The sequence below is a fragment of the Oncorhynchus kisutch genome, unplaced genomic scaffold, assembly GCF_002021735.2.
Source record: "Oncorhynchus kisutch isolate 150728-3 unplaced genomic scaffold, Okis_V2 scaffold963, whole genome shotgun sequence".
NCBI classification, from domain to species: domain Eukaryota; kingdom Metazoa; phylum Chordata; class Actinopteri; order Salmoniformes; family Salmonidae; genus Oncorhynchus; species Oncorhynchus kisutch.
This window is the reverse complement of record NW_022262908.1, coordinates 84240-103872: the sequence shown is the minus strand read 5'-3', so window position 1 is coordinate 103872 and position 19633 is coordinate 84240. Positions and strand designations below refer to the sequence as shown.

At 43.8% G+C, this 19633-nt stretch overlaps 1 protein-coding gene across 1 annotated transcript in view; it reads right to left on the bottom strand.

Moving 5' to 3' along the window:
• Positions 1-638: 638 nt before the first annotated feature.
• Positions 639-19633, bottom strand: part of LOC116363893 (regulator of G-protein signaling 12) — a 41731-nt gene continuing 22736 nt past the window's right edge. Inside the window, exon 8 of the mRNA XM_031817242.1 lies at positions 639-1290. Coding sequence (XP_031673102.1) covers positions 1015-1290 — 276 coding nt within the window. The 3' untranslated portion in view covers positions 639-1014. The remainder of the gene's footprint in view (positions 1291-19633) is intronic.

Sequence of the window (19633 nt, the reverse complement as noted above, 5' to 3'; positions counted from 1 at the left end):
AACAGCCTCCAGCCTCCAGTCTTCAGCCTCCAGTCTTTTATTGTTTTTATGTGTCCTTTATTTAACTAGACAAGTCAGTTAAGAACAAATTCTTATTCACAATGACGGCCTACACCGGCCAAACCCGGACGACGCTGGGACAATTGTAGCCAGCCCTGTGGGACTCCCAATCACGGCCGGTTGCGATACAGCCTGGAATTGTCCCGGGGTGTCTGTAGTGACTGAGATGCAGTGCCTTAGACCGCTGCGCCATTCGGGAGCCCACTCTTCTGGGGAGGCTTTCCACTAGATGTTGGAACATTGTTGGGTGATTAGGCCTCCTGGCGTTCCAATTCCTCCCAAAGGTGTTAGATTGGGTTGAGGTCAGGGCTCTGTGCAGGCCAGTCAAGTGATTCCACACCGAACTCGACAAACCATTTCTGTACGGACATTGCTTTGTCATGTTGAAACAGGAAAGGGCCTTCCCCAAACTGTTGGCACACAGTTGGAAGCACAGAATAATCTAGAATGTCATTGTTATGCTGTAGAGTTAAGATTTCCCTTCACTGGAACTAAGGGGCCCAAACCATGAAAAAGAGACAGAGACCACTGTTCCTCCTCCACCAAACTTTACAGTTGGCACTACGCATTCGAGCAGGAAGCGTTATCCTGGCATCCGCTAAACCCAGATTTGTCCGTCTTAGGTAGAAGTGTTTTAGGGGTGGTGAGGGTCAGTTTTAGGTAGAAGTGTTTTAGGGGTGGTGAGGGTCAGTTTTAGGTAGAAGTGTTTTAGGGGTGGTGAGGGTCAGTTTTAGGTAGAAGTGTTTTAGGGGTGGTGAGGGTCAGTTTTAGGTAGAAGTGTTTTAGGGGTGGTGAGGGTCAGTTTTAGGTAGAAGTGTTTTAGGGGTGGTGAGGGTCAGTTTTAGGTAGAAGTGTTTTAGGGGTGGTGAGGGTCAGTTTTAGGTAGAAGTGTGAGGGTCAGTTTTAGGTAGAAGTGTTTTAGGGTGGTGAGGGTCAGTTTTAGGTAGAAGTGTTTTAGGGGTGGTGAGGGTCAGTTTTAGGTAGAAGTGTGAGGGTCAGTTTTAGGTAGAAGTGTTTTGTTTGAGGATTTAAGGGCATATGGGTGTGTATGTATGTATGCCTGCACCTGCGTGTGTGTGTGTGTGTGTATGTGTGTGGGTGTCTGTGTGTGTGTCCTACCTCCAGGTCATCCAGCGAGCGTGCCAGGCTGATGCGGCCGAAGGAGCGCCTTCCCGAGGAGCGCTGAGGTAGAGGAGGGAAGCCCTTCGTCAGACCTCTAAACCGACCAGCCTAGAGAGAAACACACACAGGTTAACTCTCCTCACTTCAATACACGGTTCTCTGTATTTCAGGTAGTAGAACATGGTTCTCTGTAGTTCAGGTAGTAGAACACGGTTCTCTGTAGTTCAGGTAGTAGAACACGGTTCTCTGTAGTTAGTAGAACATGGTTCTCTGTAGTTCAGTTAGTAGAACATGGTCGACTGTAGTTAGTAGAACATGGTTCTCTGTAGTTCAGTTAGTAGAACATGGTTCTCTGTAGTTCAGTTAGTAGAACATGGTTATCTGTAGTTAGTAGAACATGGTCCTCTGTAGTTAGTAGAACATGGTCCTCTGTAGTTCAGTTAGTAGAACATGGTCCTCTGTAGTTAGTAGAACATGGTCCTCTGTAGTTAGTAGAACACGGTCCTCTGTAGTTCAGTTAGTAGAACATGGTTCTCTGTAGTTAGTAGAACATGGTTCTCTGTAGTTCAGTTAGTAGAACATGGTTCTCTGTAGTTCAGTTGGTAGAACACGGTCCTCTGTAGTTCAGTTAGTAGAACATGGTTCTCTGTAGTTCAGTTGGTAGAACACGGTCCTCTGTAGTTCAGTTAGTAGAACATGGTTCTCTGTAGTTCAGTTGGTAGAACACGGTCCTCTGTAGTTCAGTTAGTAGAACATGGTCCTCTGTAGTTAGTAGAACGTGGTCCTCTGTAGCTCAGTTAGTAGAACGTGGTCCTCTGTAGTTCAGTTGGTAGAACACGGTCCTCTGTAGTTCAGTTAGTAGAACATGGTTCTCTGTAGTTCAGTTAGTAGAACGTGGTCCTCTGTAGTTCAGTTGGTAGAACACGGTCCTCTGTAGTTCAGTTAGTAGAACATGGTTCTCTGTAGTTCAGTTAGTAGAACATGGTCCTCTGTAGTTCAGTTAGTAGAACATGGTTCTCTGTAGTTCAGTTAGTAGAACGTGGTCCTCTGTAGTTAGTAGAACATGGTCCTCTGTAGTTAGTAGAACACGGTCCTCTGTAGTTCAGTTAGTAGAACATGGTCCTCTGTAGTTCAGTCAGTAGAACATGGTCCTCTGTAGCTCAGTTAGTAGAACATGGTCCTCTGTAGTTCAGTTAGTAGAACATGGTTCTCTGTAGTTCAGTTAGTAGAACATGGTCCTCTGTAGTTCAGTTAGTAGAACATGGTTCTCTGTAGTTCAGTTAGTAGAACGTGGTCCTCTGTAGTTAGTAGAACATGGTCCTCTGTAGTTCAGTTAGTAGAACATGGTCCTCTGTAGTTAGTAGAACATGGTTCTCTGTAGTTAGTAGAACATGGTTCTCTGTAGTTCAGTTAGTAGAACATGGTCCTCTGTAGTTCAGTTAGTAGAACATGGTTCTCTGTAGTTCAGTTAGCAGAACATTGTCCTCTGTGGTTAGTAGAACACAGTCCTCTGTAGTTCAGTTAGCAGAACATTGTCCTCTGTGGTTAGTAGAACACAGTCCTCTGTAGTTCAGTTAGTAGAACATGGTCCTCTGTAGTTCAGTTAGTAGAACATGGTCCTCTGTAGTTCAGTCAGTAGAACATGGTCCTCTGTAGTTCAGTTAGTAGAACATGGTCCTCTGTAGTTCAGTTAGTAGAACATGGTCCTCTGTAGTTCAGTTAGTAGAACATGGTCCTCTGTAGTTCAGTTGGTAGAACATGGTCCTCTGTAGTTAGTAGAACATGGTCCTCTGTAGTTCAGTTAGTAGAACATGGTCCTCTGTAGTTAGTAAAACATGGTCCTCTGTAGTTAGTAGAACATGGTCCTCTGTAGTTAGTAGAGCATGGTCCTCTGTAGTTAGTAGAACATGGTCCTCTGTAGTTAGTAGAACACGGTCCTCTGTAGTTCAGTTAGTAGAACATGGTCCTCTGTAGTTCAGTCAGTAGAACATGGTCCTCTGTAGTTCAGTTAGTAGAACACGGTCCTCTGTAGTTCAGTTAGTAGAACATGGTCCTCTGTAGTTCAGTCAGTAGAACATGGTCCTCTGTAGTTCAGTTAGTAGAACATGGTCCTCTGTAGTTAGTAGAACACGGTCCTCTGTAGTTCAGTCAGTAGAACATGGTTCTCTGTAGTTCAGTCAGTAGAACATGGTCCTCTGTAGTTCAGTTAGTAGAACACGGTCCTCTGTAGTTCAGTTAGTAGAACACGGTCCTCTGTAGTTCAGTTAGTAGAACATGGTCCTCTGTAGTTCAGTTAGTAGAACATGGTCCTCTGTAGTTCAGTTAGTAGAACATGGTCCTCTGTAGTTCAGTTAGTAGAACATGGTCCTCTGTAGTTCAGTTAGTAGAACATGGTCCTCTGTAGTTCAGTTAGTAGAACATGGTCCTCTGTAGTTCAGTTAGTAGAACACGGTCCTCTGTAGTTAGTAGAACATGGTCCTCTGTAGTTCAGTTAGTAGAACATGGTCCTCTGTAGTTCAGTTAGTAGAACATGGTCCTCTGTAGTTCAGTTAGTAGAACATGGTCCTCTGTAGTTCAGTTAGTAGAACACGGTCCTCTGTAGTTAGTAGAACATGGTCCTCTGTAGTTCAGTTAGTAGAACACGGTCCTCTGTAGTTCAGTTAGTAGAACATGGTCCTCTGTAGTTCAGTTAGTAGAACATGGTCCTCTGTAGTTCAGTTAGTAGAACATGGTCCTCTGTAGTTCAGTTAGTAGAACATGGAACCCAGGACAGAGGGCTCCATTTCCGCTGGGATACCAGAAACGTATGCTGATGCGATGCATTATGATGCATTATGATTATAAGTCAATTTGAATAAAAAACGTCTGTTAAATGGCATTTATTATTATAATAATACACACAATAATACACACATATTAATACACACACCTTAATACACACACCTTAATGCACACACCTTAATGCACACACACACACCTAAAATATACACACACAATAATACACACAATAATACACACACCTTAATGCACACACACAGTAATACACACACCTTAATGCACACACACAATAATACACACACCTTAATGCACACACACAGTAATACACACACCTTAATGCACACACACAATAATACACACACACAATAATACACACACCTTAATGCACACACACAGTAATACACACACCTTAATGCACACACCTAAAATACACACACACCTTAATGCACACACACAATAATACACACACACAATAATACACACACCTTAATGCACACACACAGTAATACACACACCTTAATGCACACACACAGTAATACACACACCTAAAATACACACACACCTTAATGCACACACACAATAATACACACACACAATAATACACACACCTTAATGCACACACACAGTAATACACACACACAGTAATACACACACCTTAATGCACACACCTAAAATACACACACACCTTAATACACACACACATTAATACACACACCTTTATACATAAACACACACAGACAGTCAAACACACACAGACAGTCATACACACAGACAGTCATACACACACACACACACACACACACACACACAGTGGAGGCACATGACAGTGGTTTGACTGGAGGAGAGAGCAGGGTCACGCGAATGAGAACTGTGTGGACGTCATTCTCACACACACTTCTGGACCACTGACATGTAAAAATAACCCTCCCTGAGACACACACACACACACACACACACACACACACACACACACACACACACACACACACGTCAGACCGAGCCCAATTTAATGCATCTATCAGATCAATTCCAGAAACTCAGAGAGCTGCACATGGATGGACCAAGTCTGGAACCAACGGGACCCTGAACAGCTTCTACCCCCAAGACATAAGACTGATGAATAGTTAGTTAGATAGTTAACCAACAGCTACACTACACGTCTACATGACTACACTACATGACTACACTACATGACTACACTACACGACTACACTACATGACTACACTACATGGATACACCACACTACACTTCATGACTACACTACATGGATACACCACACTACACTTCATGACTACACTACATGACTACACTACATGACTACACTACATGACTACACAACATGACTACACTACATGGATACACTACATGACTACACTACATGGATACACCACACTACACTTCATGACTACACTACATGACTACACTACATGACTACACCACACTACACTTCATGACTACACTACATGACTACACTACATGGATACACCACACTACACTTCATGACTACACTACATGACTACACTACATGGATACACCACACTACACTTCATGACTACACTACATGACTACACTACATGGATACACCACACTACACTTCATGACTACACTACATGACTACACTACATGGATACACCACACTACACTTCATGACTACACTACATGGATACACCACACTACACTTCATGACTACACTACATGACTACACTACATGGATACACCACACTACACTTCATGACTACACAACATGACTACACTACATGGATACACCACACTACACTACATGGCTACACTACATGACTACACTACATGGATACACCACACTACACTACATGGCTACACTACATGACTACACTACATGGATACACCACACTACACTTCATGACTACACTACATGGATACACCACACTACACTTCATGACTACACTTCATGACTACACTACATGGATACACCACACTACACTTCATGACTACACTACATGACTACACTACATGGATACACCACACTACACTACATGACTACACTACATGGATACACCACACTACACTTCATGACTACACAACATGACTACACTACATGGATACACCACACTACACTTCATGACTACACTACATGACTACACTACATGGCTACACCACACTACACTTCATGACTACACAACATGACTACACAACATGACTACACCACACTACACTTCATGACTACACTACATGACTACACTACATGGATACACCACACTACATGACTACACTACATGGATACACCACACTACACTTCATGACTACACAACATGACTACACTACATGGATACACCACACTACACTACATGACTACACTACATGGATACACCACACTACACTTCATGACTACACAACACGACTACACTACATGGCTACACTACATGACTACACTACATGGATACACCACACTACACTTCATGACTACACTACATGGATACACCACACTACACTTCTATATTATATTCTTAAGGGTTGGAAAGGGAGAGACACAATGTTGACAATTTAATAACTTAGTCTGTAAGAGTCAGGCTGAGTTGCTGATTGGTCTAGAGTCAGGCTGAGATGCTGATTGGTCTCGAGTCAGGCTGAGATGCTGGCTGAGTCAGGCTGATATGCTGATTGGTCTAGAGTCAGGCTGATATGCTGATTGGTCTAGAGTCAGGCTGAGATGCTGGCTAAGTCAGGCTGAGTTGCTGATTGGTCTAGAGTCAGGCTGAGATGCTGATTGGTCCAGAGTCAGGCTGAGATGCTGATTGGTCTAGAGTCAGGCTGAGATGGTGATTGGTCCAGAGTCAGGCTGACATGTGAGTAGTACGTGATCTCTCACAAACACAAAATATATTTGAGATTCTTCAAAGTAGCCACCCTTTGCCTTGATGACAGCTTTGCACACTCTTGGCATTCTCTCAACCAGCTTCACCCGGAATGCTTTTCCAACAGTCTTGAAGGAGTTCCCACATATGCTGAGCACTTGTTGGCTGCTTTTCCTTCACTCTGCGGTTCAACTCATCCCAAACCATCTCAATTGGGTTGAGGTTGGGTGATTGTGGAGGCCATGTCATCTGATGCAGCACTCAATCACTCTTCTTCTTGGTCAAATAGCCCTTAGACCGCCTGGAGGTGTGTTGGGTCATTGTCCTGTTGAAAAACAAATGATTGTCCCACTAAGCGCAAACCACCGACAGTGTCACCAGCAAAAGCACCATCACACCACCTCCTCCTCCATGCTTCACGGTGGGAACCACACATGCAGAGATCATCCGTTCACCTAGTCTAGGTCTCACAAAGACACACCGGTTGGAAACAAAAATCAAATATTTGGACTCATCAGACCAAAGGACAGATTTCAACCAATAGAGTCTCTTCTTATTATTGGTGTCCTTCAGTGGTGGTTTCTTTGCAGCAATTCGACCATGAAGACCTGATTCACACAGTCTCCTCTGAAAAGTTGATGTTGAGATGTGTCTGTTACTTGAACTCTGTGAAGCATTTATTTGGGCTGCAATTTCTGAGGCTAGTAAGTCTAACTTAGCAGCAGAAGTAACTCTGGGTCTTCCTTTCCTGTGGTGGTCCTCATGAGAGCCAGTTTCATCATAGCACTTGATGGTTTTTAAGACTGCACTTGAAGAAAGTTCTTGAAATGTTCCGTATTGACTGACCTTCATGTCTTAAAGTAATGATGGACTGTTGTTTCTCTTTGCTTATTTGATCTGTTCTTGACATAAATTGGACTTGGTCTTTTACCAAATAGGGCTATCTTCTGTATACCACCCCTACCTTGTCACAACACAACTGATTGGCTCAAACACATTAAGAAGGAAATAAATTCCACAAATTAACTTTTAAAAAGGCACACCTGTTAATTGAAATGCATTCCAGGTGACTACCTCACGAAGCTGGTTGAGAGAATGCCAAGAGTGTGCAAAGCTGTCATCAAGGCAAAGGGTGGCTACTTTGAAGAATCTCAAGTATAAAATATTTTTTAATTTGTTTAACATTTTTTTGGTTACTACATGATTCCATATGTGTTATTTCATAGTTTTGATGTCTTCACTATTATTCTACTATGTAGAAAATAGTACAAATAAAGAACAACCCTTGAATGAGTAGGTGTTCTAAACCTTTGAATGAGTAGGTGTTCTAAACCTTTGAATGAGTAGGTGTTCTAAACCTTTGAATGAGTAGGTGTTCTAAACCTTTGAATGAGTAGGTGTTCTAAACCTTTGAATGAGTAGGTGTTCTAAACCTTTGAATGAGTAGGTGTTCTAAACCTTTGAATGAGTAGGTGTTCTAAACCTTTGAATGAGTTGGTGTTCTAAACCTTTGAATGAGTAGGTGTTCTAAACCTTTGAATGAGTAGGTGTTCTAAACCTTTGAATGAGTAGGTGTTCTAAACCTTTGAATGAGTAGGTGTTCTAAACCTTTGAATGAGTAGGTGTTCTAAACCTTTGAATGAGTAGGTGTTCTAAACCTTTGAATGAGTAGGTTAACAAACTTTTGAATGGTACAGTATATTTTTAAATATATATTGTACTATCAATTGGTTAGAGAGAGCCTAAAATATCCATTCATTTGTCCACAGTATACATGAATCGCACAAAATGGGTTCCTTTTTTCAGTCACGTCCGCTTGAGTCAAACAAAAACACCCTTATGATTGGTGGACAACAGAGCTTCCCACAATGCAGGTGGTGACTGGCAGGATAAAGTCGGCGAAAAGCAACTGCAGAAACTTCATGATGTTGATCACATTTGTATTTATTAGTTCCTGCACCAAGGCAGCAGCTACTCTTCCTGGGGTTTATTATAGACCCCCATTAGTTCCTGCCAAGGCAGCAGCTACTCTTCCTGGGGTTTATTATGGATCCCCATTAGTTCCTGCCAAGACAGCAGCTACTCTTCCTGGGGTTTATTATGGATCCCCATTAGTTCCTGTCAAGGTAGCAGCTACTCTTCCTGGGGTTTATTATGGATCCCCATTAGTTCCTGTCAAGGCAGCAGCTACTCTTCCTGGGGTTTATTATGGATCCCCATTAGTTCCTGCCAAGGCAGCAGCTACTCTTCCTGGGGTTTATTATGGATCCCCATTAGGTCCTGCCAAGGCAGCAGCTACTCTTCCTGGGGTTTATTATGGATCCCCATTAGTTCCTGCCAAGGCAGTAGCTACTCTTCCTGGGGTTTATTATGGATCCCCATTAGTTCCTGCCAAGGCAGCAGCTACTCTTCCTGGGGTTTATTATGGATCCCCATTAGTTCCTGCCAAGGCAGCAGCTACTCTTCCTGGGGTTTATTATGGATCCCCATTAGTTCCTGCCAAGGCAGCAGCTACTCTTCCTGGGGTTTATTATGGATCCCCATTAGTTCCTGTCAAGGTAGCAGCTACTCTTCCTGGGGTTTATTATGGATCCCCATTAGTTCCTGTCAAGGCAGCAGCTACTCTTCCTGGGGTTTATTATGGATCCCCATTAGTTCCTGCCAAGGCAGCAGCTACTCTTCCTGGGGTTTATTATGGATCCCCATTAGGTCCTGCCAAGGCAGCAGCTACTCTTCCTGGGGTTTATTATGGATCCCCATTAGTTCCTGCCAAGGCAGTAGCTACTCTTCCTGGGGTTTATTATGGATCCCCATTAGTTCCTGCAGCAGCTACTCTTCCTGGGGTTTATTATGGATCCCCATTAGTTCCTGCCAAGGCAGCAGCTACTCTTCCTGGGGTTTATTATGGATCCAGATTAGTTCCTGCCAAGGCAGCAGCTACTCTTCCTGGGGTTTATTATAGATCCCCATTAGTTCCTGCCAATGCAGCAGCTACTCTTCCTGGGGTTTATTATGGATCCCCATTAGGTCCTGTCAAGGTAGCAGCTACTCTTCCTGGGGTTTATTATGGATCCCCATTAGTTCCTGCCAAGACAGAAGCTACTCTTCCTGGGGTTTATTACGGATCCCCATTAGTTCCTGCCAAGGCAGCAGCTACTCTTCCTGGGTCTTATTATGGATCCCCATTAGTTCCTGCCAAGGCAGCAGCTACTCTTCCTGGGGTTTATTATGGATCCCCATTAGTTCCTGCCAAGGCAGCAGCTACTCTTCCTGGGGTTTATTATGGATCCCCATTAGTTCCTGCCAAGGCAGCAGCTACTCTTCCTGGGGTTTATTATGGATCCCCATTAGTTCCTGCCAAGGCAGCAGCTACTCTTCCTGGGGTTTATTATGGATCCCCATTAGTTCCTGCCAAGGCAGCAGCTACTCTTCCTGGGGTTTATTATGGATCCCCATTAGTTCCTGCCAAGGCAGCAGCTACTCTTCCTGGGGTTTATTATGGATCCCCATTAGTTCCTGCCAAGGCAGCAGCTACTCTTCCTGGGTTTTATTATGGATCCCCATTAGTTCCTGCCAAGGCAGCAGCTACTCTTCCTGGGGTTTATTATGGATCCCCATTAGTTCCTGCCAAGGCAGCAGCTACTCTTCCTGGGGTTTATTATGGATCCCCATTAGTTCCTGCCAAGGCAGCAGCTACTCTTCCTGGGGTTTATTATGGATCCCCATTAGTTCCTGCCAAGGCAGTTTATACAATTTTAAAAACATTACAATACATTCACAGATTTCATACCCACTGTCTGCCCTCAGTCCCCTCCTCCACCACTACCACATATCTACAACCCACTGTCTGCCCTCAGTCCCCTCCTCCACCACTACCACATATCTACAACACACTGTCTGCCCTCAGTCCCCTCCTCCACCACTACCACATATCTACAACCCACTGTCTGCCCTCAGTCCCCTCCTCCACCACTACCACATATCTACAACCCACTGTCTGCCCTCAGTCCCCTCCTCCACCACTACCACATATCTACAACCCACTGTGTGCCCTCAGTCCCCTCCTCCACCACACACTGTCTGCCCTCAGTCCCCTCCTCCACCACTACCACATATCTACAACCCACTGTCTGCCCTCAGGCCCCTACTCCACCACTACCACATATCTACAACCCACTGTCTGCCCTCAGGCCCCTACTCCACCACTACCACATATCTACAACCCACTGTCTGCCCTCAGTCCCCTCCTCCACCACTACAACATATCTACAACCCACTGTCTGCCCTCAGTCCCCTCCTCCACCACTACCACATATCTACAACCCACTGTCTGCCCTCAGTCCCCTCCTCCACCACTACCACATATCTACAACCCACTGTCTGCCCTCAGTCCCCTCCTCCACCACTACCACATATCTACAACCCACTGTGTGCCCTCAGTACCCTCCTCCACCACTACCACATATCTACAACCCACTGTGTGCCCCCAGGCCCCTCCTCCACCACTACCACATATCTACAACACACTGTCTGCCCTCAGTCCCCTCCTCCACCACTACCACATATCTACAACCCACTGTGTGCCCTCAGGCCCCTACTCCACCACTACCACATATCTACAACCCACTGTGTGCCCTCAGTCCCCTCCTCCACCACTACCACATATCTACAACCCACTGTCTGCCCTCAGTCCCCTCCTCCACCACTACCACATATCTACAACCCACTGTCTGCCCTCAGTCCCCTCCTCCACCACTACCACATATCTACAACACACTGTGTGCCCTCAGGCCCCTACTCCACCACTACCATATATCTACAACACACTGTCTGCCCTCAGGCCCCTCCTCCACCACTACCATATATCTACAACACACTGTCTGCCCTCAGTCCCCTCCTCCACCACTACCACATATCTACAACACACTGTGTGCCCTCAGTCCCCTACTCCACCACTACCACATATCTACAACACACTGTGTGCCCTCAGTCCCCTCCTCCACCACTACCACATATCTACAACACACTGTGTGCCCTCAGTCCCCTCCTCCACCACTACCACATATCTACAACACACTGTGTGCCCTCAGTCCCCTACTCCACCACTACCACATATCTACAACACACTGTGTGCCCTCAGTCCCCTCCTCCACCACTACCACATATCTACAACACACTGTGTGCCCTCAGTCCCCTCCTCCACCACTACCACATATCTACAACCCACTGTGTGCCCCCAGGCCCCTCCTCCACCACTACCACATATCTACAACACACTGTGTGCCCTCAGTCCCCTCCTCCACCACTACCACATATCTACAACACACTGTGTGCCCTCAGTCCCCTACTCCACCACTACCACATATCTACAACCCACTGTGTGCCCTCAGGCCCCTACTCCACCACTACCACATATCTACAACACACTGTGTGCCCTCAGTCCCCTCCTCCACCACTACCACATATCTACAACACACTGTGTGCCCTCAGTCCCCTACTCCACCACTACCACATATCTACAACACACTGTCTGCCCTCAGTCCACTCCTCCACCACTACCACATATCTACAACACACTGTCTGCCCTCAGTCCCCTCCTCCACCACTACCACATATCTACAACACACTGTGTGCCCTCAGTCCCCTCCTCCACCACTACCACATATCTACAACACACTGTGTGCCCTCAGGCCCCTACTCCACCACTACCACATATCTACAACACACTGTGTGCCCTCAGTACCCTCCTCCACCACTACCACATATCTACAACACACTGTGTGCCCTCAGTCCCCTACTCCACCACTACCACATATCTACAACCCACTGTGTGCCCTCAGTCCCCTCCTCCACCACTACCACATATCTACAACACACTGTGTGCCCTCAGTCCCCTCCTCCACCACTACCACATATCTACAACACATTGTGTGCCCTCAGTCCCCTACTCCACCACTACCACATATCTACAACCCACTGTGTGCCCTCAGTCCCCTACTCCACCACTACCACATATCTACAACCCACTGTGTGCCCTCAGTCCCCTACTCCACCACTACCACATATCTACAACACACTGTGTGCCCTCAGGCCCCTACTCCACCACTACCACATATCTACAACACACTGTGTGCCCTCAGTCCCCTCCTCCACCACTACCACATATCTACAACACACTGTGTGCCCTCAGTCCCCTACTCCACCACTACCACATATCTACAACCCACTGTCTGCCCTCAGTCCCCTCCTCCACCACTACCACATATCTACAACCCACTGTCTGCCCTCAGTCCCCTCCTCCACCACTACCACATATCTACAACACACTGTGTGCCCTCAGTCCCCTACTCCACCACTACCACATATCTACAACACACTGTGTGCCCTCAGTACCCTCCTCCACCACTACCACATATCTACAACCCACTGTGTGCCCTCAGGCCCCTACTCCACCACTACCACATATCTACAACCCACTGTCTGCCCTCAGTCCCCTCCTCCACCACTACCACATATCTACAACCCACTGTGTGCCCTCAGTCCCCTACTCCACCACTACCACATATCTACAACCCACTGTCTGCCCTCAGTCCCCTCCTCCACCACTACCACATATCTACAACCCACTGTCTGCCCTCAGTCCCCTACTCCACCACTACCACATATCTACAACACACTGTGTGCCCTCAGGCCCCTACTCCACCACTACCACATATCTACAACACACTGTGTGCCCTCAGTCCCCTCCTCCACCACTACCACATATCTACAACATACTGTGTGCCCTCAGTCCCCTACTCCACCACTACCACATATCTACAACACACTGTGTGCCCTCAGTACCCTCCTCCACCACTACCACATATCTACAACACACTGTGTGCCCTCAGTCCCCTACTCCACCACTACCACATATCTACAACCCACTGTGTGCCCTCAGTCCCCTACTCCACCACTACCACATATCTACAACCCACTGTGTGCCCTCAGGCCCCTACTCCACCACTACCACATATCTACAACACACTGTGTGCCCTCAGTCCCCTACTCCACCACTACCACATATCTACAACACACTGTGTGCCCTCAGGCCCCTACTCCACCACTACCACATATCTACAACCCACTGTGTGCCCTCAGGCCCCTATTCCACCACTAACACATATCTACAACACACTGTGTGCCCCCAGGCCCCTACTCCACCACTAACACATATCTACAACCCACTGTGTGCCCTCAGTCCCCTACTCCACCACTACCACATATCTATAACCCACTGTGTGCCCTCAGGCCCCTACTCCACCACTACCACATATCTACAGTACTAAATCCGTTTGTAAGTGTAGTGCGTGTGTTATCGTGTGTGTGTAAGTGTAGTGCGTGTGTTATCGTGTGTGTGTAAGTGTAGTGCGTGTGTTATCGTGTGTGTGTTATCGTGTGTGTAAGTGTAGTGCGTGTGTAAGTGTAGTGCGTGTGTTATCGTGTGTGTGTAAGTGTAGTGCGTGTGTTATCGTGTGTGTGTAAGTGTAGTGTGTGTGTTATCGTGCGTGTGTGTAAGTGTAGTGTGTGTGTTATCGTGTGTGCGTGTAAGTGTTGTGTGTGTGTAAGTGTAGTGCGTGTGTTATCGTGTGTGTGTAAGTGTAGTGCGTGTGTTATCGTGTGTGTGTAAGTGTAGTGCGTGTGTTATCGTGTGTGTATAAGTGTAGTGCGTGTGTTATCGTGTGTGTGTAAGTGTAGTGCGTGTGTTATCGTGTGTGTGTAAGTGTAGTGTGTGTGTTATCGTGTGTGTGTAAGTGTAGTGTGTGTGTTATCGTGCGTGTGTGTAAGTGTAGTGCGTGTGTTATCGTGTGTGTGTAAGTGTAGTGCGTGTGTTATCGTGTGTGTGTAAGTGTAGTGCGTGTGTTATCGTGTGTGTGTAAGTGTAGTGCGTGTGTTATCGTGTGTGTGTATGTGTAGTGCGTGTGTTATCGTGTGTGTGTAAGTGTAGTGCGTGTGTTATCGTGTGTGTGTAAGTGTAGTGCGTGTGTTATCGTGTGTGTGTGTAAGTGTAGTGCGTGTGTTATCGTGTGTGTGTAAGTGTAGTGCGTGTGTTATCGTGTGTGTGTAAGTGTAGTGCGTGTGTTATCGTGTGTGTGTAAGTGTAGTGCGTGTGTTATCGTGTGTGTGTAAGTGTAGTGCGTGTGTTATCGTGTGTGTGTAAGTGTAGTGCGTGTGTTATCGTGTGTGTGTAAGTGTAGTGCGTGTGTTATCGTGTGTGTGTAAGTGTAGTGCGTGTGTTATCGTGTCTCATAGCATAGCATGTGTCTATGTTTGTGTTGCATTACAGTCCCTGCTGCTCCATAAGGTTTCTTTTACCGTTCTTGGGGGTAAAGTTCATGCAGTCGTTATGTAGCCGCAAGCCTGACAATCATTTCCCCCATAATGCAACACACTTTGGAATGCAGTGACCAGCAAAAGTGATCCCCTCGAACGCCCCCCCCCCCCCCTCCTCTCATCTCATCTCCAAGATGGCATCAGGAGAGAGAGGGCCAGCAGTGTTGCCTGGATACCAGTGGCTGATCTGCGTGTGTATGAGAAGGGTGAGGGTATATCTCTCTCTCTCTCTGAGCAGGGCAGGTTCCTTCCTGTTTACTGGACAACACAGAGCTGATAGGAGACACAGAGAGAGAGGGCCAGCAGTGTTGCCTGGATACCAGTGGGTGAGGGTATATCTCTCTCTCTCTGAGCAGGGCGGGTTCCTTCCTGTTTACTGGACAACACAGAGCTGATAGGAGACACACACAGAGAGAGAGAGAGAACGTAACCTTCAGTAGGTCATCCACACAGTCAGCTGTCCCCTGTGACCAGGAGCACATTTCACCAGGAGCCCAGAGGCACATCGCAGCCTTTTCGTTTCAAAAGAAGCAAAGCAGGGTATTATATCATATCCGCCACAAGGGTTAAAGGTCAACATCAACGTCTGTATTAAAAAAACAACAGACTGATATGTTGTTGTTGTTCCGTCATCTCTGAACAACTAGTTGTCCAGACATGATCATTTCTGACATAACATCAGGGGCAGGAGTCACATAACCCTTTCCCTGTCTGTTGGTCTGAACTAGCTGAGCAGCACTAACTACAGTAGGAGTCTGTTGGTCTGAACTAGCAGAGCAGCACTATCTAACTCTACAGTAGGAGTCTGTTGGTCTGAACTTGCTGAGCAGCACTATCTAACTCTACAGTAGGAGTCTGTTGGTCTGAACTAGCTGAGCAGCACTATCTAACTCTACAGTAGGAGTCTGTTGGTCTGAACTAGCTGAGCAGCACTATCTAACTACAGTAGGAGTCTGTTGGTCTGAACTTGCTGAGCAGCACTATCTAACTCTACAGTAGGAGTCTGTTGGTCTGAATTAGCTGAGCAGCACTATCTAACTCTACAGTAGGAGTCTGTTGGTCTGAACTAGCTGAGCAGCACTATCTAACTCTACAGTAGGAGTCTGTTGGTCTGAACTAGCTGAGCAGCACTATCTAACTCTACAGTAGGAGTCTGTTGGTCTGAACTAGCTGAGCAGCACTATCTAACTCTACAGTAGGAGTCTGTCGGTCTGAACTAGCTGAGCAGCACTATCTAACTACAGTAGGAGTCTGTCGGTCTGAACTAGCTGAGCAGCACTATCTAACTCTACAGTAGGAGTCTGTTGGTCTGAACTAGCTGAGCAGCACTATCTAACTCTACAGTAGGAGTCTGTTGGTCTGAACTAGCTGAGCAGCACTATCTAACTCTACAGTAGGAGTCTGTTGGTCTGAACTAGCTGAGCAGCGCTATCTAACTCTGCAGTAGGAATCTGTCGGTCTGAACTAGCAGAGCAGCACTATCTAACTCTGTAGTAGGAGTCTGTTGGTCTGAACTAGCTGAGCAGCACTATCTAACTCTGTAGTAGGAGTCCGTTGCTAGATTGTCCATTGGACACTGAAGGACAGGGAGCTCTACATGGTGAAACAGTGCCACCCAGTGGCAGTCTGACGTCAACGCAGGCCAAAGCATTCCCAAATCAGGTGCCTTGCAGCACTCACGATTCAATTATCGAATTAAATAAACGACTAACAAATCTATTTTTTTAAAATATTTAAACAATGAATCAGTTAATGAATGAATTGTTAATAAATAACGTTATATAACGATATAAAACGATATATAAAACGATATATATAACGTTATTTAACGATATAAAACGATTAGATGAGTGTTATTGGTTTTTCCCATGTAATGTTTTGAGGTTGGACTTCCTAAGAGCGTTTAGCATTTTAACACGGAGGACGGACAGTTTGGTGTCACATCCTGTCAGTCACCCCTCTACTTCCTGTCTGTTACTAAGGAAAGACGACACAGTTAGTACTGTAAGGAGTAGGACACAATACATAGAGTAGAATATAATATAGTAGAACACACCCCTCTACTTCCTGTCTAATATAGTAGAACACACCCCTCTACTTCCTGTCTAATATAGTAGAACACACCCCTCTACTTCCTGTCTAATATAGTAGAACACACCCCTCTACTTCCTAGATAATATAGTAGAACACACCCCTCTACTTCCTGTCTAATATAGAACACACCCCTCTACTTCCTGTCTAATATAGTAGAACACACCCCTCTACTTCCTGTCTAATATAGTAGAACACACCCCTCTACTTCCTGTCTAATATAGTAGAACACACCCCTCTACTTCCTGTCTAATATAGTAGAACACACCCCTCTACTTCCTGTCTAATATAGTAGAATATAATATAGTAGAAGAGTCTAATATAGTAGAATATAATATAGTAGAAGAGTCTAATATAGTAGAATATAATATAGTAGAATAGTCTAATATAGTAGAATATAATATAGTAGAATATAATATAGTAGAATAGTCTAATATAGTAGAATATAATATAGTAGAAGAGTCTAATATAGTAGAAGAGTCTAATATAGTAGAAGAGTCTAATATAGTAGAAGAGTCTAATATAGTAGAATATAATATAGTAGAATATAATATAGTAGAAGAGTCTAATATAGTAGAATAGTCTAATATAGTAGAATATAATATAGTAGAAGAGTCTAATATAGTAGAATATAATATAGTAGAAGAGTCGAATATAGTAGAAGAGTCTAATATAGTAGAAGAGTCTAATATAGTAGAAGAGTCTAATATAGTAGAATAGTCTAATATAGTAGAATAGTCTAATATAGTAGAAGAGTCTAATATAGTAGAACATAATATAGTAGAATAGTCTAATATAGTAGAATATAATATAGTAGAATAGTCTAATATAGTAGAATATAATATAGTAGAATAGTCTCATATAATATAGTAGAATAGTCTAATATAATACAGTAGAATAGTCTAATATAGTAGAATACAGTAGAATAGTCTAATATAGTAGAATACAGTAGATTAGTCTAATATAGTAGAATACAGTAGAATAGTCTAATATAGTAGAGTACAGTAGATTAGTCTAATATAGTGGAATACAGTAGATTAGTCTAATATAGTAGAATACAGTAGAATAGTCTAATATAGTAGAGTACAGTAGATTAGTCTAATATAGTGGAATACAGTAGAATAGTCTAATATAGTAGAATACAGTAGAATAGTCTAATATAGTAGAATACAGTAGAATATAATAGAATAGAATGTAGTAGAATTGAACACAGTATAATATAGTACAATACAGCACAATAAAGTAGAATTATAGTACAATTGCGTCGAACATAGTAGAAAGCCAAATAGAATAGAACATAGTAGAATACAGTAGATTATAATACAGTAGAATAGAATACAGTAGAATGGAATAGAGTAGAATAGAATACAGTAGAATGGAATACAGTAGAATAGAATAGAGTAGAATAGAATACAGTAGAATGGAATACAGTAGAATGGAATAGAGTAGAATAGAATACAGTAGAATGGAATACAGTAGAATGGAATAGAGTAGAATAGAATACAGTAGAATGGAATACAGTAGAATAGAATAGAGTAGAATACAGTATAATGGAATACAGTAGAATAGAATAGAGTAGAATGGAATACAGTAGAATGGAATACAGTAGAATAGAATAGAATACAGTAGAATATAATAGAGTAGAATACAATACAGTAGAATGGAATAGAGTAGAATACAATACAGTAGAATGGAATGGAGTAGAATAGAATACAGTAGAATAGAATACAGTAGAATAGAATACAGTAGAATAGAATACAGTAGAATGGAATAGAGTAGAATAGAATACAGTAGAATGGAATAGAGTAGGATAGAATACAGTAGAATGGAATACAGTAGAATGGAATACAGTAGAATGGAATAGAGTAGAATAGAATACAGTAGAATGGAATACAGTAGAATGGAATACAGTAGAATGGAATACAGTAGAATAGAATACAGTAGAATAGAATACAGTAGAATATAATAGAGTAGAATACAATACAGTAGAATGGAATAGAGTAGAATAGAATACAGTAGAATATAATAGAGTAGAATACAATACAGTAGAATGGAATAGAGTAGAATAGAATACAGTAGAATGGAATACAATAGAATAGAATACAGTAGAATATAATAGAGTAGAATACAATACAGTAGAATGGAATACAGTAGAATAGAATACAGTAGAATAGATTACAGTAGAATAGAATACAGTAGAATATAATACAGTAGAATAGAATACAGTAGAATAGATTACAGTAGAATAGAATACAGTAGAATAGATTACAGTAGAATAGAATACAGTAGAATATAATACAGTAGAATATAATACAGTAGGATATAATACAGTAGGATATAATCCATTTTCCTATGAGGGAACTTCTTCTGACCTCCA